General features: G+C 39.7%; 1 protein-coding gene across 2 annotated transcripts in view; it reads right to left on the bottom strand.

Annotated features, from left to right (window-relative positions):
* LOC139948587 (ATP-citrate synthase-like) overlaps window positions 1-23,203 on the bottom strand; it is a 60,538-nt gene extending 37,335 nt beyond the window's left edge. For both annotated transcript variants that reach the window (XM_071946759.1, XM_071946760.1), the window contains exons 1-11: window positions 23,056-23,203; window positions 21,504-21,707; window positions 8,528-8,650; window positions 7,266-7,427; window positions 6,228-6,319; window positions 5,092-5,171; window positions 3,874-4,001; window positions 2,932-3,050; window positions 2,377-2,575; window positions 1,667-1,784; window positions 542-690 (exon numbers count right to left, since the gene is read on the bottom strand). In XM_071946759.1, coding sequence (XP_071802860.1) covers window positions 542-690; window positions 1,667-1,784; window positions 2,377-2,575; window positions 2,932-3,050; window positions 3,874-4,001; window positions 5,092-5,171; window positions 6,228-6,319; window positions 7,266-7,427; window positions 8,528-8,650; window positions 21,504-21,656 — 1,323 coding nt within the window. In that variant the 5' untranslated portion in view covers window positions 21,657-21,707; window positions 23,056-23,203. The remainder of the gene's footprint in view (window positions 1-541; window positions 691-1,666; window positions 1,785-2,376; window positions 2,576-2,931; window positions 3,051-3,873; window positions 4,002-5,091; window positions 5,172-6,227; window positions 6,320-7,265; window positions 7,428-8,527; window positions 8,651-21,503; window positions 21,708-23,055) is intronic.
* Window positions 23,204-24,866: the final 1,663 nt, after the last annotated feature.

Genomic DNA, 24,866 nt, shown 5'->3' with positions numbered 1-24,866 from the left:
GGTTTTATGCTAATAATTATTTTGAGTAATTACCAATATTGTCCAGTGTCTTTAAAGGGAATGAGGTTGTAAAGGTGAAGCAATGTTGGTGGGAAATAAGCCAAACTGCAATCAAGTGCTGATGGATGCTGTATCAATGCCCATGTGTTCATACATGTACCTACCGGAAAATTACACTGTCCCCCTTAAAAAAATGTTTGTGTATACAATTTTCCACACACCAAAAATAATGGGAAATGATTGTTGTGTCTATGGCAGAGGTAAAGATAATCCTAGAATGGAAATGTGAGCAACAGACTTTTATCATGAAGCAGCCATCTTGTTTTTTTCTTCCATTCAAACCAATGTATCCAAAGTGAGGCTGGTGGGGAGAATAGTCTGGTGCCTTTTTATAAATTGAGAAACACAACTATCAGTGTCATTGTTTATACAGGGAATAAGACATAGATGGCTGAGAGTGATAACGGTCTATGGTAATAAGAAGTTAGTCTGATCCTGAGGGAGATTTTTATAAACGGAACAAAGAAGGTGACAAACTTACAGCGCTTCCGGCGAGTAAGAAACTGGCCGTAGTCTGGTCCCCCGGTGTGGGCATGGTGGGGATCTCACGCTTGCCTAGCGCCATGCCAACGATGGCCGTCATGTGGGTCTCTGTGCCGAAGACATGCATCGGAACGCCCAGAGAACTTCCTGAAATGCAATCAAAGAATTTGATTTGATTTGATTGGATCTAGTTAAGAATCTTCTGGAATCGCCGCGATGCTTTAAAATGTATGTACATTTACTACCATTTTTTGGAAGAGTTAATTGATTCCCATCCATCTGGCTAGTTTGGCCGAACTCAAACACAAAGCCTTGTGATTGCAAGTCCTGTAGTCTAACCACTGGACCATTGTGACAGAGTGACAGGTTTGCGAGTCTTCAAAATATAGTTTCTTTATTTTGACAGTACTTGTAGCATTTTGTGGTCGAGTGGTTTAATACACTGGATTCAAGCTCTGGTAGCTACAGTCATCAGGGTTTGGGCTTCACACTGGGGTCCAGGGATGCAAGGCATGTAAAGAAACCACTGAGCCAACCTGATGCATATAAGTATTATTATTCAAGTCAGAAATTATAACTATTTCAGTCAGAAACATTTGTTTTGGAGGTTTGGTGCAAACTTAATGTCCATTTTGTTTTCAAATCTGAAACTTGAAACTGATACATTTTGTTGGCACCCCTGAATAAATAAATTGACTACAGCCCAGTTCATACTTCCTGCGAATGAAATAAAAATGTTGACGTCACATAATCGCAATGAATTATTCGCAGGGGTTGAGTTGTGCTCAACTCTCTTGCGAATATCGAAATGTGAAAACAGAGTTGTGATGTCGCATTAGCATTCGCAGGAAGTGTGAACAGGGCTTAATGGAGAGAATGCTAACACAAGGTAGAGCATTGGTTTGTTAATCCAAAGGTCATTGGTTCAAGCCCTGCTCCATTTTAATTTTCTTTGTTCAAACCCAAACATCGAACGTCGAGTTGAAACCAACGGTTCTTTTCAGAACCACCCCAACTCATTAGACATAGTCATTACATGGTGTTACCGCAAACCTTTATATATGTAAAACCAAACATGTTTTTTTTTTTCCAAGATAATTACCAAATCTGTACTTTGCCTTACCTAATTCTCTCATCACCCTCAGCCCCTCTTGGTAGTTGGGACCACCCCTCCTCACGAAAATGGACACTCCGTACTCAATCAGCTTAGTCTTGAATTCCTTCAGGGCTCTCACAATACCCTGTCATTAAAAAAATAAAAAGAGGAGTTAGATCATCTTTATTAAGAAGACATAATAAGAGCTCCTTTAAGGCAAAGAATACCTTTGGTTTTTGGAACCATTCAATTGCTTTAATCCTATATAAATGTAGATGTATACAATAAAACTAACATCTGAATATTTCATTTTATGAGGTTGCATTTTTGAGATACCGTCGAAAATCCAGAGCGAATTTAGTAACATTTATTTCAATTCTGCCATTTAATAAAACAATGCACCATTAGGCCTATGTCAAATTTATAAAAGCATAGTATGATGTATGATAAAATAAGCGAATATGGAAATAATGTCCACACAGGCAAAATAATCCCGGAATACACAATATTCTGTAACGCTTCTCATTCACATTTTTTGGCATATAAAAAACTGTTATTATTTTCCATAAAAACCATATCATTACTTCAAAGTGAAATGTTTCTCAAAATGCTTTATACTATCCAATGCTGCTAGAGGCTTCTTACAAAAAGTGTGTATTGCTACTAATTTTAAGAGAAATTACCAAAGTTATACATTCCCTTTGAAAAAACCAAGAACACAAAAGTCTCTTTAGTACCTTGAAGGTTGCAGCCACGTTGGTGAAGTTGGCAATACCCCCACCGATAATGAGCACCTTTCCCTCCTGGTGTTTCTCACGAGTCATGAGACTCAGTATCGTCTTGGCGTACTCGTAGGTCTGCTGCTCACTGGGTGCTCCTGAGTACTCCCCGTAGTTGGCCAGTTCTCTCGCACCACCCATGTCGCAGATTGTGTCACTGGAGTTTTTTATAAGGAGGAAAAAATTGTGCGGAAATACAAGGGTTAAATTATAAGTTTTGCTGATGGAAAAATGTTTTCAAATTGCAAAATTATCAAGTAATAATAAACCACAAGGGAAACTTACTGAGTAAATTTAAAACAACTTGGGGTTTGAACAAAGATAATACTGTAGCGAGACTTGAACCAACGACCTCCAGTTTGAGGTACCGATGCTCTACCAACTGAGCTATCTAGCCCTACATGTATGTTAGCGATCTCCTGATCAGTCAACATCTTTGTTCGAGTGTGCCCGTCAGAAGCCATACAACCATTACTGCCGTGTAGCCAGCCGTCGATGGCTTTCTTACTGTACCTGTAAATAACTGAAGCACCACCTCCAGCCAGCATGGTCCAGATTCGGCCATGTTGATTCAGGATGGAAAGCTTGAGAGATGCTCCACTCTTGGCATCCAAGTCAGCGATGTAAGCTTCCTGAGGTGGGACCAAAAACAGAGACAGGTGAGTAAAGAGTTCAGAAGAAATAACACAATAGTCAAAGATGATAATCAATAGCCCTCCGCACTAATGTTTAAAATAGAAGCTTAGTACCCGGATTTCAGAAAAACATACAAAATTTCACTAAACATACGCGCGCAGACGTGTCCACGTTTATGACTACGCACTTTTACACTACTACTGAAAGTTCCATATGGCACCTTGATGTTTAGTGATCGCTAAAGTAGTGGAATGTTGTCCGACACCTGCGTATTTTTAGCAAAAGAGACGTCATTAGTGCAGAGTGCTATTCATCCAAGCACTAACTTCACAGTGAAACGTAACTAGCGTGAGTATGGCTGCATGCCAAGGCTCACTGACAGTTAAGACGGCTGAGGTTTGGTTGACACTGCTGAAGACTGCCAGAACTTCTGGACAGAGAATGTCAGCACAAGCGAACCGACTTGGCAGAGGGAGTGAGTGAACAGGGCAAACCAGCCTATCTCAAAAAAGTATATTTTGAGAAAAGCAAGAATGGAGATTAGCTGTTTTGCCATAAAAACGGGGCGATAGTGTAAAATGAGGATATGTTTTCAAACCATACATAGTTTGCCCTTGAAACTCTTCTTTGAGTTAGGCTGTTTGGCAATAGAGGGCTGCGGGCCCTAATTCATGGCTCTCAAAATTTCTGCACATATGGTGCCCTGTATAAAGCACACCATTCTATGGGCTGCAAGTACAGCATTCCTGTGGAATTGGGCCCTGATTATCGTCACTCTATTCAAAGTTTCAAATTCTACTAATCAATTGAGAATCTTACCTCTGGGAATGCCTCTCTACCAAATGGTGGCGGGTAGTCAATATCACCCCATTGGGCCTTGCACATATACTCTGCTGTAGCGTCAATCTTAGCGGCTAGATCCAGGATGTACACCTTGTCTGTTACCACTGCAGCGTTGGAAAACAGAAATTACAAATTATTACACGTTGGTGCAAGAGTTCATTAGATCACAGGCCCGATACAATACGGAGGCAACAGAGGCAATTGCCTCCATGCCCCCTGGTTGTTACATTAGTGCCCTTAAAATGCTCCAGTAGAAATTTACAATTTGCTCATGGGGTTGCCCTTTACGAAGAAGAAAATGCCTTGGTACCCTTGCCCTTTCAAAAACGAAGCATATAGGCCTGTGAACACAATGTAATAACAACATTTATCTTCCAGTACGGGCTAATCCACCAATCAGATGATCGAACTACTAGGGGGATAAAAACATATATACTACTTCCTCTGTTTATATCCTACTTCCTCGTGTTTTTATTACACAGTGCCTATTGTGAATTTCAATGCGTCACGCTCCGTATACGGACAGTGCAAAAACTACATTCTAAACTTTGTGCGCTTCGTCGCAAAATAACATTCTGAAATTTGAAACTTTGCGCGTTGACGTATGTGAAACTGGAAGATAAATTCGTTATAACACGCGCGCTCGTAGAATACTGAAAAATAAAGCGCGTCTGCGTCCCATATCCAACTCGGCCGTTGGATATGGGACACAGACGCGGAGGCTAAAAGCAGTTCAAGCTGACAAAGTGCTGTTGTTTCTTTGTGGACTGATTTTGGCGAACCCCTTCTCTTTTCGATAAGTGCACTGGGTTCTTTTACATGCGTTACACAACACATGGGACCAACGGCTTTACGTCCCATCTGAAGGACGAAGCAATGGTTAAGTGTCTTGCTTGCAGACACAAGTGTCACGGCTGGGGATTCAAACCCACACTCTGCTGATCAGAAACATCAGAGTTTGAATTCGGGGCTCTTAACCGCTCGGCCACGACACTTCCCCATAAAACAAATGAGATAAACGTCTCTTTGTAGTGCTTGTTCAAGTGTAGAAAGCTCTTTCTCATGAAGATTCTGGTCTAGCAAAAAAAATTCCAGTCCAGTAAACATTTTCAGCTACAAGCCCCGTGGAACTTTACCCAAAATTAGAGCCCTGATAAAGGTCCACAGACGAGAGGACAGTGATTCCGTACTTACCCAGAGGGTTAATCTCCAAATAAGTGAAGTAGAGATCTCTGTATTGTTTGTAAAGTGCCTCCACAAACTTGGCAATCATACTGTAAAGAAAGACAAAATAAATTTTGTAAATTTACGTCCGCAGAAATTTAATTTTGTTCAATGGAAAAGAAGAGCAAACTCACCTTGCCATTCAACTTTGACCTTTCAATTTTTTTAGAAGGAAATACAAACTGGTGAAACCACCTTTTAAAAGCACTGGACACAATTGGTAGTTACTCAAAATAATTGGTAGCATAAAAACTTACTTGGTAAGCTGATTAAAGTATTAAATATTTTTGAGAAAGAGGTAATTTCTCAATAAAATAATTAAAGACTTCAGGCCTGAAGCCTTTTATTAGGAATCTGAAAGCACACAAATTTGTGCAACACAGGTGTTTCTTCTTTCATTATTCTCTAGCATTTTTGATGACAAATTGAGTCAAGGTTTTCACAGATTTGTTATTTTATACAAAAAATGTTGGAATACACTGAGTGAGAATTTTGGTCTTTGTCAATTTCCAAAGGTGTCCAGGGGTTGATATCACAAAGAGTTAGGACTAGTCGTAACTTAGGACTAAGGACTAGTCCCAGGTATGGGTAGTCCCAAGTTAGGACGAGTAACTCTCGTCCTAAGTCTAGATGAGACTAGTCTTTGTGAAATCCACTCTAGTGCCTTTAAGGAAAGCACGATTTGTAAAAGTTTTCTTAAACGGAAGGTACTGGTAATTGTCAAAGACTAGTGTTCTTACTTGCTGTATCTCAACATATGCATAAAATAACAAATTTGAGCTCAATTGGTCATCGGAGTTGGGAGAAAGTGATGAAAGAAAAAACACCCTTGTTGGACAAATTTGTGTGCTTTCAGATAGGAATAAAAGACTTCTAGCTAGAGGTATTTTATTATTTTAGTGAGAAATTACCTCTTTCTCAAAATCTATGCTACTTCAGAGGGAGCTGTTTCTCGCAATATTTTATACAATCAAGAGCTCTCCAATGCTTGTTACCTAGTAAGTTTTTAAGTTAATACTTGTTTTTAGTAATTACCAAACATGTACCTTCCCTTTAAACGAATTCATCAACATTTTGCAGTCAATCTTATACAGTTCCAAACTTACTCTTGTTTTCCCTTGGCTACTTCACCCAGCAGTTTCTCTTTAACAGTGCTGGCCGTCACTTCTTCATTCAGTCCAACCTCGTACTTCAAAGCCTGTTGAAAGATGCAGAAAACTAACCATTATTATATGTTACGCGATATCGCCAAACTCAGAAGGTCGGACAGCCACTTCAAGGTTGGGTCGGTAAACTAGACCACTCGACCACGACGCACAAGGTAGAAACCCTTGGGTGACATATATGTAAAAAAAAAAGTAGTTTCCACTGCCACCATGGTCAAGTGGTAAGACTGCAGGACTTGCAATCACACGGTTCTATGTTCGAATCCTGCCTAGCTCACTGCTGATTACACAATGACTAGGATATTTGAATTGAATTTAATAAATTGCTTTACTCATCAGACATTAGGGATTATCGTCTAGTTACTGAATCACAATTTCTTGATTTGTGCAATTCATAATCAATATTTGTATGAGAGAGTATGGCTGTTGCCAGCTCGTTTTTTTTTTATATCCCATTGTGAGAGTTTGCCGAGTTCCCTTGACGGGAAAATCATCTAAAAACATAACAACCCCCAGGGCTCTGCCCACAGTGGTCGGTGCTAGAAAACCTGCCCGGCACTCAGGATTCTCCAACCACCACTGGAGGAAGTTCCTCCGACCACCACATTTTCCACATTTTTAAATTACACTTGCAAGTTCCCTTCAAAGGTTTTCAACGCAATGTAAAATTGGGTATTTCACCAGTAAAAATGGTATCCGAAGCCATTTATTTTAAGCACTTTTTTATTTGAGTCTATTTATATGATCTACCATGAAACTGATCCATCTCAAAATGGTTTCCAGGGAAAGATTTCTTTCACCACTAAAGAAATCCGGGGCAGAACCCGGCCCTTAACACCCCCCCCCCCCACCCCCAATAATCCTGACAATACATACAACATACATGTACATACAACTAAATATTTATAAAGCGCCTTTACATCAAGATCAAAGTACTGGAAAGAGCAAGACCAAGGAACTATAAATACAACAAATCACCTTGGCATCCACGTCACCAATGTCCACCCCTCCCTCATGATGGAAGAGGATGACATCACATGACCTCAGGCAGTAGATGCAGATGTAGACTTCATCGGCCGGCTGGTGGGCGATGAACGGCTCTATGATGAAGTTGTTGAGATTCCCTTTGGCCTCCCCAATCTGCAATTGCAAATAAAAGTTTGAATTACGTACATTGTAATTTCTTGATAACGAGTTAGTTAATTTGCTAGTCTCTGTCTCTCCTACAGGTATTTTCATGGTACTGAAAACGTGCTGCCAGTGTGTCCGACCCGGTACCTCCTATGTCTGGGGCCAATTTCATTAAGCCTGTAATACAAAAAATTCCTAAGCACAGAAATGTATTGGTTAACAGAATTATGTTACCAGCCAAAATTGAATTAAGTTTACACTGTAGTGAATGGTGCCTAATTCAATTTCTGCTTAGCAAAGAAATGTGTCAAGCAGTATTTTCACTCTTGATTTGCCGAGTTGTAAAACAAAGGGCCTTCAAACAGCTTTGCTCTTAACGCACTGCACTCTTTGGAACTCCTTGCTTAGTGCATGTTTCCCTCCACCCCACAATCTAGAGTGTTTTAAGGGGAACTTCAAGTCCTACTACCTTCAGCTCCCCGACTCATTTTCATCTTTAAAGACACTGGACACTATTGGTAATTGTCAAAGACTAGTCTTCACCGTTGGTGTATCTCAACATTTGCTTTAAATAACAAACCTGTGAAAATTTTAGCTCAATCGGTTGACGAAGTTGCGAGGTATTAATGAAAGAAAAAACAACCCTTATCGCACCATGGTCCCACGAAGTTGTGTGCTTTCAGATGCTTGATTTTGAGATCTCAAATTCTAACTCTGAAGTCGCGAAATCAAATTCCTGGAAAATTACTTCTTTCTCGAAAATTACGTCACTTCATAAGGAGCTGTTTCTCACAATGTTTTATACTATCAACTACTCCCCATTTCTCGTAATCAAGAATGGTTTTATGATAATAATTATTTTAAGTAATCATTTTGAGTAATTAGTGTGTCCACTGCCTTTAATATATTTTTTTCTTGTACATGTAGTCCCTTACCCAAAACCCATCAGTGCTCTTGACCAAGTAAGTTTTTATCACCATTAATATTAAGAGTAATTACTTAACGTACATGTATGTATATATACCTTCCCTTTTGTGAGCCTCCAGCACCAATATACAAAAGCTTACAAACTACAAAATATCGAGATTGACAATAAAGGAAACACTCACGGCAAATTCTTTTCCGAGCCTTGTTGTCAGCCATTCCTTGACACCTTGTAAGTCAACGCCGACTTTGATCAATCCCAGCTTGCCTCTTCTCTTAATCAGCTGGTCAGGTTTGACAACCAACTTCTGCATAGGGAAGATATGAAAAAAAGATGGATTATTATCCGACTTTGATTTCAGAGAATTTCAGTCACGAAACTTCAGACAACCTCTGGAAAAAAATGAAAGGAGCATCAAAATCAGGCAGTTCTTGCAATTAGTAAATTGTGAAGATAATGAAAATATAAGGCACAATGAGACGGTGATGTTTTAAAGTATTCTATATACTTTTTGAAATACTAACCTGGGGCTGATTTCGCAAGACAAATTTTCAGTATCACCATAGTGATTTGTATTGTGACATCACACTTTACTAAGCAACTGCGATTGATTTGCAGTTACGATCAATTTTAGATCTTTGTGAAATCGGCCCCAGGACTCAAATTTTACACTTCACCACAGGCCCGAGGCCAGCAGTTTTGGGGCTGAGCCAGTAACTTTTAGGCCAGTAAATTTTGGGCAAGTATTTTTCCGGCCAGTAACTTTCGGGCCAGTAACTTTTGGCTAGTGCCTAGTTTGGCATGGAGTATCGCCCAATATTAGTCTATTATAGCACAAAGTATCTCTTAGGATACACATCGGTGTATGGGTAAAAACCAAAATTAGTATTCTTTATCCCCCGATGCAAATTTAACATCTATTACTATATATCGTTGCGGAACCCGCTGCCAAAACATAGGATACGAACTGCCTCTAGCTACCGGGCAATCTCGGTGGTTTAGTTGATAAGACACTGCTCTAGAATTGCAAGGGGCGTGGGTTCAAACCCCACCCGAGTAACATGCCTGTGTTGTTTTTTTTTTCACAGGACTCGGGAAAGTACTGAGTATACAGTGCTAACACACATCGGTGTATGGGTAAAAACCAAAATTAGTATTCTTTATCCCCCGATGCAAATTTAACATCTATTACTATATCGTTGCGGAACCCGCTGCCAAAACATAGGATACGAACTGCCTCTAGCTACCGGGCAACCTCGGTAGTCTAGTTGGTAAGACACAGCTCTAGAATTGCAAGGGGCGTGGGTTCCAATTCCACCCGAAGTAACGTGCCTGTGACATTTTTTCACAGGATTCAGGAAAGTACTGAGTATACAGTGCTAACACACATCGGTGTATGGGTAAAAACCAAAAATTAATATTCTTTATCCCCCGATGTAAGTTTAACATCTATTAATTATTATTCTCTCTTAGGAGTATACATGTTGCACGTACTACAACCATGGGCTGCCATGGCGCTCAGAAGTCTTTTTCAAACACACTTTAAAGCTTCAACCTCTACACTTGCAGATACCTATTAATACACCTGGGTGAAGAGAAGCAGTTACATTGAAGCATCTTGCTGGACGACACAAGTGTCGTGACCGGGATTCAAACCCACACCCGATGACTAAACCACCAAGACTTGAATCTGCTTCTCCAAACCGCTCGGTCATGACGAACTTCACTTTATATGTGCCAGTTTCATTTTTTTCATAGTATGTGGGTGACACTCTTAGGCATTTTGTCTGTTGTTGTAATTGTAGATAAGCAGTACTTATCTTACAAGTTATACAATGAGTTTTAAAATACAACGCTATCTCTCCTCAAAAACTATTTTCAACAGGAATTTTCTATAAAAAAAAGAGATTAACTGATAACATCCTTAAAGGGATGCATAATTGGTTTTGGAAGATTAAATTCTTCCTCTGCCTACATGTAGTTTTTAAATAACAAACCACGAGGGAAACTGACTAGGTAAACTTTTACAGTGATTCGGGGTTGAACAACCAATATTGTACAAGATCAGGATTTGGACCAAGAACCTCCCGAGTAACGTGCCGGGGCTCTACCAACTGAGCTACATAAGGTTTATCGCGTTTCAGAACCGCAATGCGTAATGCGAAGGCAGAAGGGGCAGTTTGCTACATTATGCGGTGTATGTTGTCATGCACAACTTGCGCACGCAGTGCCTATACCTTTGTGTTGGTTCAACAGCGCCCTCTCTTGATGTTTTGCTATGCGCACATAAACCTTATGCTGGGGTTCTCCTACCTTTGTTATTAGGGAGCTTTTAATTGGAAACGAGAGGAGAAAGGGAAGGGTAAGGGAGCAGAAAAATCGATCTGCATTATGCACAAAACTTTGTGGGTGTTTTTAGGTAGTTTAAAGAAAAAATTCCAAACATAGGGAAAATTGCGAAGGTGACGGATGAAAAGTGGTCCCCTTGATAATGTTTCTTATCAGCCATGGTTAGTTATTTTGAGGCTAGCACGATCTACATGTATTAATAAACAGCTATCTGTGCTTTGTTGAAGCGTGATTATTGTGTCACAATCTACTATTTAACATATAGACTGTGCTTTGGTTAAGTGTGATTTTCTTGTCATTATCTACATACTATTGAAACAGATGCATGTACATGTATAGACTATGTTTTGTTGAAGCGTGATTGTCGTGTCGGACCATCATGTCTAAATCTGTAAAGTGAACTTTGAAACTACTTAAAGGTTGCATGAGGTGACGTCTGGAGGTACTATATCACATGATAAAATCATCAGCAGAGATCAAATTCATAAAGCTAAAAAATATTGGACCAGTTAGGGCGCAGTTTATCAGTTGTCGTTTCACCAGTCCACCAGCAAAGTGTGCTCTTTTCAACTGGTCATTGAAAAGAAATCATTTATTTGACCCAATTATTTTGTGTAACATTTTCCTTTGAGGATGGAAATGATGGTGAAGTATACACTGTAATGATGTGATTTGGATTTAACACTGACACCGTGTCCATGATGTTACATCCAGAAGTTTATTTTTCAAATTTTTCAACACTCAAATTACACTATTGTGCAAATTTAATTTGTGCACCACTAATTACAACGAACAAATTGTACCGCCAGGCAAAAACCGTTTTTGTGATAGTCGGTGATTAAATACAGTGGGAATGGGGCAGGACTAAAATCATGCACACGTCATGGTGGAATGACCCAGGTCATAGTGGAATGACCCAGGTCATGGTGGAATGACCCAGGTCATAGTGGAATGACCCAGGTCATGGTGGAATGACCCAGGTCATGGTGGAATGACCCAGGTCATGGTGGAATGACCCAGGTCATGGTGGAATGACCCAGGTCATGGTGGAATGACCCAGGTCATGGTGGAATGACCCAGGTCATGGTGGAATGACCCAGGTCATGGTGGAATGACCCAGGTCATGGTGGAATGACCCAGTGAAACAGGGAGTTTTCCATCACTGAACAAGCTAGCAGGACCACCTGGAGAGAATTGTGACTGATCCTTGTGTCTTTTAACTGCTATTTTGCCAGCCGTCGATTTCACCAAACTCTTCCTTACTTCAGATTAATCTTAGGACTAAGGATGAGTCCCAACCCTGCACTGTAGCATGCAGACCTTAAGATTAATCCTAAGTTAGGAAGAGTTACTCGTCCTAACTCGAGATAGGATCAATCCTAGCGTTTCGTGAAATCGATGGCTGGGGACCTACTATAGTGCTGTTCACAAGACAGAAATTTAACTGGGGTCCCTTGCTGAATTTTAGCATGGTTGTAAAATGTAGCAATATTTTGCAAAAGAACTTGGACAGTAGAAACAAATTGTACCTTCACACGAGGAACATTTTGTTAAAGACCCTTGCTAAAAATGCTCTCATGTGAAAGGGGCTTAAGGGTGAACACTGTTTGATAAGCAGTGAGGTTTCAGACTCAAACTCATCTTTTATTTTTTTATAAACTACCAATCATTTGCTTTGCTTCTACACTTGCATAGCCTGGGGCCAATTTCATAGAGCTGCTTAAAGCAAAAATGTTGCTTATAAAAGCACGAAAATAGCTCGCTTATTTTACAAATGTTACTGACAAAAATTTCATGCAATATACATTGCTTATAACTGGTATTTAGCTATTGTTTACTTAGCATACAAAATGAGTGGAGTCTTGGCCGGTAATCTGATTCTACTAAGCAAGGATTTTTTTGCGTTAGCAAAATTTTGTGCTTAAGCAGCTCTATGAAATTAGGCCCTGGACTATACATGTAGATTCAGAGGAGACATTTTAAATCACCACCTGACATAATTCTCACAGACACTGCTGCCAGACAGACTCGGAAGGGCGATGGAAAGCAAACTCCAATCTATACAAATTAGCCACTGGCATTAATTTACATCAGGAGCCTAACCATGCAAATTATTTATTATACACAGCCAGTGGCTCTATATGCAGCCACAGTGTAGAACCTGCATCACTCACATTCATATACATGTACCATGTGTACACAGCAATTGCATCTGTCACTGATAGGGTTGTTTGTTCTAATATTCATTTTAAAGACACTGGACACTATCGGTAATTGTTAAAGACCAGTATTCTTACTTGCTGTATCTCGACTTATGCATAAAATAGCAAACCTGTGAAAATTTGAATTCAATCGGTCATCGAAGTTGCGAGATAATAATGAAACCAAAACACCCTTGTCACACGAAGTTGTGTGCTTTCAGATGCTTGATTTCGAGACCTCAAATTCTAAATCCGAGGTCTCAAAATCAAATTTGTGGAAAATTACTTCTTTCTCAAAAACTACTTTACTTCAGAGGGAGCCGTTTCTTACAATGTTTTATACTATCAACCTCTCCCCATTACTCGTTCTAAGTAAGGTTTTATGCTCATAATTATTTGGAGTAATAGTTTCCACTGCCTTTAACGTAACTTGTTTCTGTTGTCATGGTGCAGGCCTGAAATTACATCTCAGTGCTTTCCCAAAGTTCTGTGATTCACAGGCAGTTCATTTGAGGAGTTGGATTCAAAGACAACTTCTCTAGCAGTGCAAAGGTCTTGAGTTCGAATCCCACCCGAGTGAGTTGCCTGTCGATTTTTTTTTTCCAAAGAACTTGGAAAGTACTGGATACACTGTACAGTGCTTTATCAGTGTAAAAGTAAAGATAAATAATGTTTATTTGTATTATTATTGTTAATTTATTTATTTATTTATTTTACAAACATATTTGTTTATTTATTTATTGGGGGGGGGGGGGTACCAGTGACAGAAATGTCAGTCTTTTCACAATCACGAGATGCATCTAGACATGATCACCAATGCTTCCAGGAACAACGTAAATGGTAAAGCATAGAAATGCATAAAGATGATGCACTGTTGCAATGGATTGTGAGTTAGAGATACCCGATAAAACAGAAGAAACACAGCCGCTGTAAAACAATCTAGCCATCTGGCCTACCTGCTAACGGAAGTACCCATACTTCAAACTGTACTAATTAGCGTTATGCGCTGTACACACAACCCCGGGGTTGCTGTTGGTTTGGTTACGTATCCATACACACCGTCTCAGTCAGGGACTAACGACAAGGAAAAATCAATTTTAATTTGTCACGGAACTGTGATAATTGTCTTTTGGCTATAATACTAAAGAGTTTATGCTTGCCCTGCCTGATGAGTTTAGTGAAATTGGATACTGTTCAGCCCTTTTCACATGAAAGCAATTTAGCAGGGGACCCCTTGCTTTATTTTAGCGTGGTTGTTTAATATCACAAATTGCACTTTTATTTGTCTGTAATGAAAATAGTTGAACTGTCGTGAAATCCCTTGTGAAGTCTTCTCAAACATTGCAAGATTTTGTATAAGAGGGGCGGGACCTACCGGCAAACCAGCTCCCTAACAACTCTTTTGTTAGAAAGACGGGTGTTTGGGGGTGTCTTCTGGACACCCTGTTTTCAATTTAAACACCCTGTTTTATCCGTTATAAAACCGATTGTAAGTGCAAATTTAGACACCTAGTTTTTACATTTCCACTGTATTTGGACACCTGTTTTCTTTACCAAATCTTGGCTATAACCTTGCTCCCCCTACCCACGCAAAACGACAGTCAGTAAATTGGCTTCCCTGCACCCTCCCCAAGAACACGATTTTACTTTGCCTGCAAGTAAAAAGGAATCTGATGTTACAAACACCTCCATAAAAACAGTCCCAGAGCACGTAGCCAGATGCTTTACTGTTTGCTCACCACTTAAAGACTCTTGTTTATTTAATTATACATGTTAGAGGGGTTTAAAGGAACTGTATACATTTGGTAATGGAAACCAACTGTTTGTTTCAATGACAATGTAGGCTTACCATAAAACAACTAACCTGTCAAAATTTCACTTCAAATGGTGGTCGCTTTTTGTTTGAAATATCTCCAAAACTTTGAAAGATTTTGTCCATGCAGGCTGAACAATCCTTAATTGGAATATATAGTCTGAGAGACATTATTGACAGTTACATGTTGTACGCTTTCAGATTCAAATTTTGGTGGATAAAAACTGCTTTTTTTTTTGCTATAACCACACAGTGTTTACTGTCAAAAATCTTTTCAAATGATCTGTGTGTTGAAAGATGTAACATTTCGTTCGTGCATCGTCATAGAATATTTATAATCACTTTGAGAAATCTCGAGTTTCCATTTCACATAGCTTTTCCTAATTAGGCTATGCCTCGTGAACTAGAATCATTCAAATTTCACTGAGTGATTTTATTACACTCTGCGCCAATACACTCACTTCTCACATTATATCCGATATTTGTAAATATTATTATCCCGACCACTTTTTATCAGCCCAATCCCCACCAGCAAAACTTTTAAATAGTATGGGTGTAAATTGTAATGCATGTCTGTGCAGTGTTAGGCAAGAGTTGTGTGACTTGTGTTTTCATTTTTATTTTTTTTAATTTCAACACAGCACTGTACTAAAAGATACATGTACACGACATTATTTACCAAGACGGCACGCCAACATACACATTGTTAATGTGTCCTAGACACACTGAATGCACATGTCCATGCACATTTATAGGACTCGCTTCTTGAAATCCAAGTCGCTGCAATCAATTATCTTCAACATGTAAGAGGAGAAACATCAATTCCATCAATTTTGCCTTGACTGGCACTCTCACGCCGCTGCCGTTGCGCCGTCTTCAAGAAAAGTCATCCGAGTTTGGACAAGGGGGGGACACGACCCTCCATCATATCCTTCATGGCTGTATCGGTAATAGAGTTTTCTATCCTCTTCCGTCCAACTCCCCCCCCCCCCTAAGCTGTCATCTCGCTAATCTAATTTGTACAGTGTACCCGAGATTGGATTGCGAGGAAGACATTTTATGGCTCTGAAATTTCCAGAGGGGGGGAGGGGGATGGAGGAGAGAGATGAAATATGTTGATGATGGATGTATTCGGATGTGTTTCTTTGAAGGTGAATGAATTTACAAAATGCATCTAATGAATGGGTGTGTTGTAGTCGACCCTTGAACCATTAGCCATTTGCATGTAGAGCCTCGAATTTGGGACTGCAATGAATAGAAGCATTACGTGTAACTCTTTATCTCAAGCAAACTTGAATTCTCAATTCTGATTGGTTGATCAAACAGCAACAAGGAGTATGATCCATGTACATGTACAGACATAGCAATGTACATACATAGCAATGCCCATATCACAAGCGTGCTCGTAGAATACCTGTAGAAAATATAGCGCTTCTGCATCCCATACATCTATCAAACTCAGCCTTTGGCAGAAGCATTATGTTTCTATAAAAACATACACAATACGTGCACATAAGGCACCATGTGTGCATAATACACGAGGAGCTGCAGTTTTTTGCAGCAATTGTGTGGCAACAAAATTATGAATAATAAAGCAGTTGAATCCTCTTTCAATTCAAAATCAACAGTGCATTTAACAGTAAGGTCAGAGCTGCCAACTTCAATTTAGAATTACATTCTCGGAGAAAAATTAACATGATTTGGGAGATTTTCAATGCGTTTATACATATCAGAACAAGGCAAGATTCTTGGTTTATATTTAAGAAAGCTTTCTGCCGAATCTAGGAGAGTTAGCACCTCCATCAGGTGTTCTGTCAAAAGTCATTGCAATGCTTAACTATGGCACGTCATGGCCGAGCAGTGTAAGGAGCACCAGGGCCAAATTTCATAGAGCTGCTTTTAAAAGCAGGGGCTAAAATATTGCTTAAAAATTTCTGCTAAGCAGAAATGAGCAGGATACTCGTCACTAATTGTGCCTGTGACATGGTAGTTTAATTGGTATCCTTATCCTGGTAAGCAAAAATCTGTTGTGCTAAGCTACTTTTTCTGCTTATGCAGCTCTATGAAATTGGGACTCAAGCTCCTGTGTTTCTGATCAGCAGAGTGCGGGTTCGAATCCTGATCATGACGCTTGAGTCCTTGAGCAAGATACTTTACCATTTTTGTTTTGTCCTTCGGATGGGACATTAAGCTGTAGGTCCTGTGTACTACATGTAGGATTGGTAGTGCATAAAAAAAAACAGAACAAGAGTGTTGAAGGGTAGCCTGGGTTCACCCCAGTGTTTCTGGTTCACATATAGTTAGTAAGCACCCTTGTTTATATAGGTCTCTTCAGGCTTGCGAGCTAAAATGATTTTCAATGTTCACTTATGAGGCATCCTTCATTCCCAGAATTATATAATAATACTTGTGCAGTAGGCTATATCAAATTTAGGATACACAAACCCAATCAGACACAGCTTGGTTGGAATTTATGCAAGTGTAATTGATTGCAATTAGCGCCAAGTTACCATCTGGTTCAGCCAACGCGTTGCCATGGCTAGGTCATTCACTGGATAGAGTACAGGTTTATCACAGCCCAAAAATCAAGTATTCAGCCAGAGTGTTAAAAAACAATTTCCTTTTGATTTAAGCTCCAGTGAAACAAAAAAAATCTTTTTAATAATTACTGCTCTAAGGACTACCACTTAGTGTCAAGCTCTTTCCAAACTAATTAATAGCATGAACTTACCCTTTGACTTAGAAAAAGGTAGGAACTAGTTATCAAGTACTTGGGCCAACCACACATTGATCTAAAATTGGCCCTGCCTTAACCTGAACACTCCAAAATTGTTATGCCACAGAGGCTATTGTCAGATGGAAACAGTAACTGAAGGGCCAACTACATAAAATGAACATTGCTCTAATAAACTCAAACGACCAAAATAATAAACAAAATTCTGATTTTTCCAAAGGGGAAACCAAAAAGTATGAAGAATATTACATCAAATTTGTATTTAACTGTCCTAATCTCTACTGCTTCATCAAGGCACCATCCATGCCCATACAATGTAGTCACTGCCTTGGTACACCATACTCGTAATAGTAAAATAGAAATCAAAATTTCCCTGTGAAGTTGTGAGTCTGACCATAGTCCTTGCTCTATGGTCTGACCAAGATATTTATGAATGGACAAATCAGTTTCCTCAAACAGTTTTCCTCATTTTTTCTCATGGTACCAGCACAAATTTAGCTCTTCCGTTTTATTTCGTAATTAAGTACACTACAATCATCACGCATGTGAGTAACTACAGTGTATCCATGGAAAAAGAGGAAACGAGAAAACTGGACAAGAAAAAAAAGAGGAAAAGATACTATTCCTACACTTTTGTACACAGAAAGTGAAGAAAAAAAAGAGGTTCCGGAAGTCAAAACCAAAAAAGAGGAAATCAGTTGAAAAGAGGAAGTCTCACATGCCTGAATCATGCATCATAAAAACTGCCAGCCTTTTCATTCAAATTGTGCAGGAGTCAATAAATATAATGAGTCAATGAGGTGTTTGTTGTTCTGTCCCATACTAATGGGTCCATAGACCATGTGATAACTTTTGGACTGTACCTAGTCAAGACTGTTGATTTGAAACATGAAACCCGAGCCCATTTATACAAAATCTGAATGTCACACCATGACACCATTATGGTGGAAAAAAACATACGATTGCACCCACTATCCTAATAACACATGAGTACCGGAAGTACTAGTACCGGTAGGTACATTCAAACCGGGAACCTACATATGTATAACAAAAGAGGACAATAGAGTCCACGATTCAAAAAAGGTCCACAGTTGGAAAACATGTGTACAAAACCAATGGGAGCTGTTGCAAAAAAGTTAGTGTATTAATAAACAAAACAGGGCAGTACAATGTAGGAGTTCCATGGTTGCAGGCGTTTATGTAAGCTTGTGTGTGTCTACATTTAAACTGAATTTGACCTTGGAGCCACCTTTGAGTCCTACACTAAAGTACACAATCCTGTCCCAGACAAGCCACCAAACATGAACACACATGACAATGGTGTCCCACCCAGCCCCACCCAATAACTGGTTTACTTTATAGCAGGGATAGCACTACATGAAGCTTGCCATTGTATTTAGAGGAACATTACAGAATTGATTTTGCTAGCAAAAAGTTGCTGGCAGTGTAAGCACTTTATGTAATCCACCAGATCCACAAACTGACAAACCTGTAGAAATTCAAGAACGATCGGCAAACTGTGTCATGGGAGATGGTGAAAAAAACTATTACCAAATATTGCATTGCCCTGATGCCAAAACAAAAATGAATTTCTCACTGAGCGATAACAAACTCCAAACGCGAAATTGGATTATTCATTTCTCATAAAATATGAAATTTCAGACAGAAATATTTTAAGGGATGCTTTCAACTATTCATCATCATCAGACCATGTAAGTTTTATGTAAATCTGTGATCTTCACGATATTTGTTTCTTACCAATACGTAACGTTCCTTGAATTTATAATACAAAAAAAATGTAGTTTGACAGAATCTCAAGCTAAATTCAAAGTGACATTTAATGTATCAGTAGACCCTCATGCTTTCTTGAGATACATGTATGGCGGACACAATGCTATTAACACTTAATTAGGTTTGGGTAAATTCGTGTGTATACACCTAAACCAAACAGTGCACTCCTATTGCGTCCGCCATACCTCATAAAGGTTAATTCTATGAATTTTGCATGAATTGAAACAGGTTTCCTGTGCAGCACCAACCATTGAACCACTCTAAAACCACTAGATTAAATTAAATCAGCACTAGATGTTGCACCACGCAATGCAGTAAAATTGATATTGTCTCAATGCAGTAAAATTGATATTGTCGGCATATGGTTGGTACTTCCATCATAAGGAATGCCAGACCTCAAACAGTGTCCATGTTATCTACAAATCTGATGACAGCATGTTTGTTTTAAGATTATAAAACCAGGCACATTGTAAATTGCAACAGAAACAAATCAAGGCATAAAGTAGACATTGAGAATTTTGAGACCTTCGGCAAAAATCTCCAAGTGGTGTCATTTCTGAATGGGCTAGATTTAAACCTCAACATGCACTGGAGTATAGTACGTGCTAAAAGCAACACTCGGCCATAGCCGTAGCTTCAGTCACAACCTTCGGGCACGACCTACATGTAAGTTTGTTTTACAGGTCATTCAGAATACTCATGTTAAAATTAGTGTGTTCTGGGGTGGTTTTGGGGTCGGGTGTGTCAAAAGAAATTTACTGAAAATCTAAAATCTTTTATTTAATACCAATAACAATCGGAGAAGAATCTTGAGAAGAAAAAAATACCCAGCTGCCCACGACAGTCATCACTCATGACTTAACTGTGAAGTCATTTGTTTTAAAAGCCGTTAAAAACTACTTATGTTGGAGACATTTTATCTCAAATATCTGGTTCACTTGAGGCATTGCGTTGTTCTTCAGTGTATAATATGAAGCCATAAATATAATTTAGAAATCAAAATTTGGGGTGGGTGTGTGCGTCAAAACAATTGTTTTCTAAAGTTGCTGCTACCAAAATGTTGCAACATCTGATTGAAAATTATCCACAAGGCCTTTTCTGTACAGGCTTTCTACATGCCAACCATAGACCCAGGGTTTAGAATTGAGCAATATACTCTCATCAAGTTTACCAAGAAGAGATAATATATTTGCTAGCATTGACTGATGAGATTAGGGGCTAACTGATTAAGCCACTGCCCGTCAAATCTCCACATGAGGCTGTGCTGCAGTCAAGGGGTAGATCCAATTATTTGAATTGCCCTGCACTGTAAATGTCACACCATTTAGTCTGAAACGCTTTACTTCAGTTATGATGAGCTGAGGTGGGTGTGGGTGGGGAGGGGGGTTGATGTAGACAGTCCAGGCAGATTTCATGTGGTTGGGGTGGGTATTTGGAGACAATGTCTGTTTGAGAATACTCAGTTTGGCATTGTTTCTTGTTTTAAATCAATAGGCTAAATACACCTTCATCCATGTAATGTAACCCAACACTTCCAGCAGCACATCTCTGCTCTATATTCCGACACCCTTATATTCCGACAACATCCTTGTGATTTACGTTTTAGGGTTAGGTTAAAGGCAGTGGACACTTTTGGAAATTGTCAAAGACTAGCCTTCACAATTGGTGTATCTCAACATATGCATAAAATAACAAACTAAAGCATAAAGAAAATTTGAGCTCAATCGGTCATCGAACTTGCCAGATAATAATGAAAGAAAAAACACCCTTGTCACACAAAGTTGTGTGCGTTTAGATGGTTAATTACGAGACCTCAAGTTCTAAATCTGAGGTCTCAAAATCAAATTCGTGGAAATTTCTTCTTTCTCAAAAACTATGGCACTTCAGAGGAAGCCGTTTCTCACAATGTTTTATATCATCAACCTCTCCCCATTACTCGTCACCAAGAAAGGTTTTATGCTAATAATTACTTTGAGTAATTACCAATAGTGTCCACTGCCTTTAAGAGTTAGGGTTAGGAATCTATAAGAAAATACACTAGGGGTGTTGGAACATTACTTAGGGTGTCGGAACGTAGGGCTGTCGGAGCATTTGCTGTTGTGCGGTGTGCTTTTGCTGTTGTGCCCTCTGCAAGGTTCCAATACAAACTTAAATTTTCCCATAGCATTGTGTCCCTTACCAGAGGAAAACTTATTTATCCCCCTTCAATGAGCGAAGATCAAGGCCTGCAAGTTATTCAGTGCATAACGTTACAGTATACTAATGTACATACCTCAGTGAGAAGCCATGGGTTTTCTTTGGTCAGTTCATCCCAGTTGACATCTTCGGTGACTGTAGCCCACCTATTAGCTGCAGTCACATCACACTGGAGGTGTTTCTGGAGGAGGTTTTTCCCCGCCGCTTCCCGGATGGCTTTTGCCGACATTTTGTTTTGTGTTACCTGATCTAATAACAGGTCCTCGTTTTGACTCTACAACTTGAGAGAACAAGGGGAAAAACACTTTGTTAGTTTTGCCAACATTTTTGTTATAAATGAAAGTCAGAGACAAAAGGATAAAAGATTTTCATCTGCGCCAATTGCATCTTTGCTCTTGTCAAAGCAGAAGCCAGTGTGGTGTGTCGTGGCCGAGCACAGGCCGAGGTCAAGCATGGAGCTCAAGTTCAAGTTTTTCTGATCAGCAGAGTGTGGGCTCATGTCACAGTCTTGCTTATTATGGTTGCGCCCTTAACTTTAGCAGGATACAACCATAAGATTGCTTTATTGTGAGGTGTTTAAACCTTTGATATTATGATCAGTAAAAAATGTTGAAACATGGGCGTGACACGCGAGCTTGCACCTGTGCTTATAAGACGGTTTCTTCATTCCTATTGGTTGAGAGCAACTGCCGGGACAGTTGTGCCACATCACGCGATATGCGGCCTTCCTATTTCATAGCTGGAGGGGTGTTGTGTTCAAAGAAATCATTGAACAATTATAATTTTTGCATTTGTTTTACTTTTTGACAAAGGTTTTGATGTTTTTTGACCGAAAAGGTATTTATGAATGGGAATCAAAGTGAGTTGAATCGTTTTTCAACTAGTGGTTTGAACCGGCCGAGGCCTGATTCTTGATAATTTACCTTGACTTGGCTACTTATAATTAGGCCTATTATTTATTGTACTAGGCCTAACTAAATCGTGTAAATATGTGTCAGTGTGTAACTCGAATGTAAACAAACAAAGAATACACAACTGAAAAAATGGCCCTGTACACTACAAACTTCATCAATACCTTGATTTTGATCAAGTGATGGACATAAATAAATGAAGCACTTATCCAGGAAAACACTTCCCCCGTCTTCCCGGATCCTGGCCGGAGTTATTGAAACAATTTTAAGGGACCCCCCTTTATGACGTCACTGACACATTGACCAAACAAACCGGACACACAAAATACACGCGAGCCGTCGTGAAAAATGTGTCTTGATTGAACAGCAAATAGATAAATGTATCCATTCTCTCGTCGGATTTTTTCTCCTTTTAAAATAGCCAAATTATTTATACCTTCCTCACATTTGAAGATATTTATCAAACGAAAATAGAACGTATAAACATAAATATTTACAACTTGGTCAAAAAATCATCACCGAAGACAACACCGTGATTTCACGCTGACGCCCGCCGTACCTCTCGGTACAGTTGTCGAGAGCAACACGGTTGAGAAAGAAAACTGCACGAATATGTGGACATAAATTTCCAGTCGTGTACTGCAGCACTTTCCAAGGAGCACTTCTGTTATTAATAGCGATATAGAACTAGATAAAAACACACTCCATGCTACCTACCTCCTGAATTTGTTCAATACCTTCTTGAAAGTGTAATTCTCAGACGTTTTTTACGTTAGCTTCGTTGCCTTTCGCCTGGTTTTCGTGAATCAGCCGGTACCCGGATATGTACAGTAAAGTACTGTACTAGACTACTGAGCATGCACAGTAGATACACTGTGTGTGTATGGTGTGTACTGTGTTGTGGGATGGGGTGGTTGGTGTGTTTCGTATGGTGCCATATCACACCACCACACACGTGTAGTCTGGATCACGTCACTGCCACGAGGTCAAAATTACCATACACGCACAGTGATTGGACACTGGGCATTTATAAGCTCCGCCCAGGTTTGGAGTTGGCATTAAAGATGCTATGTCAGATTTTTGGCCGATTTGACCCAAAATTTTGTGGGGGGGGGGGGGGGGGTCGAGAAATTTACAAGCTTTCATTTGAGCCATTGCTCGAAAAAGTCCGCCAATTATTAGTAGCACCGACAATATATCACGTGACCAATTCTTATGTGTTTTACAAGAAACGTTTTAAATTTTTGTCATGGTTCGTGACCATTAAAAGTAAAAGTTAAACTTGTTTTCGTTAGTATGGTGGCCCTGAAGGGACATCATACATCGCAAATATCTTTGCAAATAGTATTACCTCGACGGATTTTCTTCAAATTTTTAGAATCTATCAATGATGAATGTAGCTTAATAAATAATATTTTTTCATATTTTTCCTGTTTGGGGTAATTAACCTCAGGTATGTAATTGTTATTTTGTTAGGTAAGTTTTATAGTTGATTTACTCCACTATACGTGAACGCATCCAAGGCTGCGTGGATGCCCAGTCAGCCACAATTACGGACTGGCCTACCCACTTCCACGCATCCGCGCATCCGCGCATCCAGTCATCCAGACCCCCATCTCTTCTCACTTCTCCCCACCGTTACCTCTATATTCCCTTATTTATGCAAATGTTCCCTATTCAAGGATTAAAAGAAAGCCCGAATTCAATTTACTTAATAGTTATTGCCGCTATGCAAATGTTCCACATTCAAGGATTATTTTAAAAAGGGAAAGAAAGCCCGAATTCCATTTACTGCCGCTCATGGGCGTCAATCAGGGGGGGGGCAGGGGGACGTCCCCCCCCCCCCCACCTTTTGGAGGGTGGGGTACACAATATCAAATGTCCCCCCCCCCCCACCTTTTTGACCACCTGTATCATGAAGCCCAAGTTTTGCACTGTGTAAGACGAAACCCTGTGTCCCTATATGGGCATTAATCCTGTGGGCAAAGGATGACACAATATCCCCTCTCTAAATTGGCCCTAGATTGCATCACAGAGCATCTAAAATGCTAAATTTGCCCGGGCCCTTAATCGGGCCCGCACCCCAAGCCGTAAAGGCTTCTCACACGCATGCTCCATCGTTGACAGATTTGCACCTCCCCTTGTATCCGCGCGTTTCGCCGTGTCATGACATGTGTTTAAAATAAATCCGTAATTCTCGTTAACGAGAATTTATATTGTTATACTGTTTTCTCAAAAGTAAAGCTTTTCATGGAATAATATTTCAGTCAATCGAGGCGCGATGAATCGCATGCAGTGCCAACACAGATAGTGACGCTTGGCGTAAGCTAAAAACATGCCCTCAAAGTTGAACCAATACCTGATTTTTTCCACGTTAGGCTCCTTTAGGTTCGTTACGTCTTTCACCAGGTACCTTCTTCGACTTCCCCACAAACGCTACAGACATGGTGAGATCCGGAAATCAGAGAAACAGAGCGCCCGCTAGCGTTCGTTCATTACAAGCGTGTACAGTTTTTGTGCATAATCGG

The sequence above is a fragment of the Asterias amurensis genome, chromosome 16, assembly GCF_032118995.1.
Source record: "Asterias amurensis chromosome 16, ASM3211899v1".
Lineage (NCBI taxonomy): Eukaryota > Metazoa > Echinodermata > Asteroidea > Forcipulatida > Asteriidae > Asterias > Asterias amurensis.
Note: the sequence above shows the minus strand (reverse complement) of the source record. Positions and strands in the feature narration are given on the sequence as shown.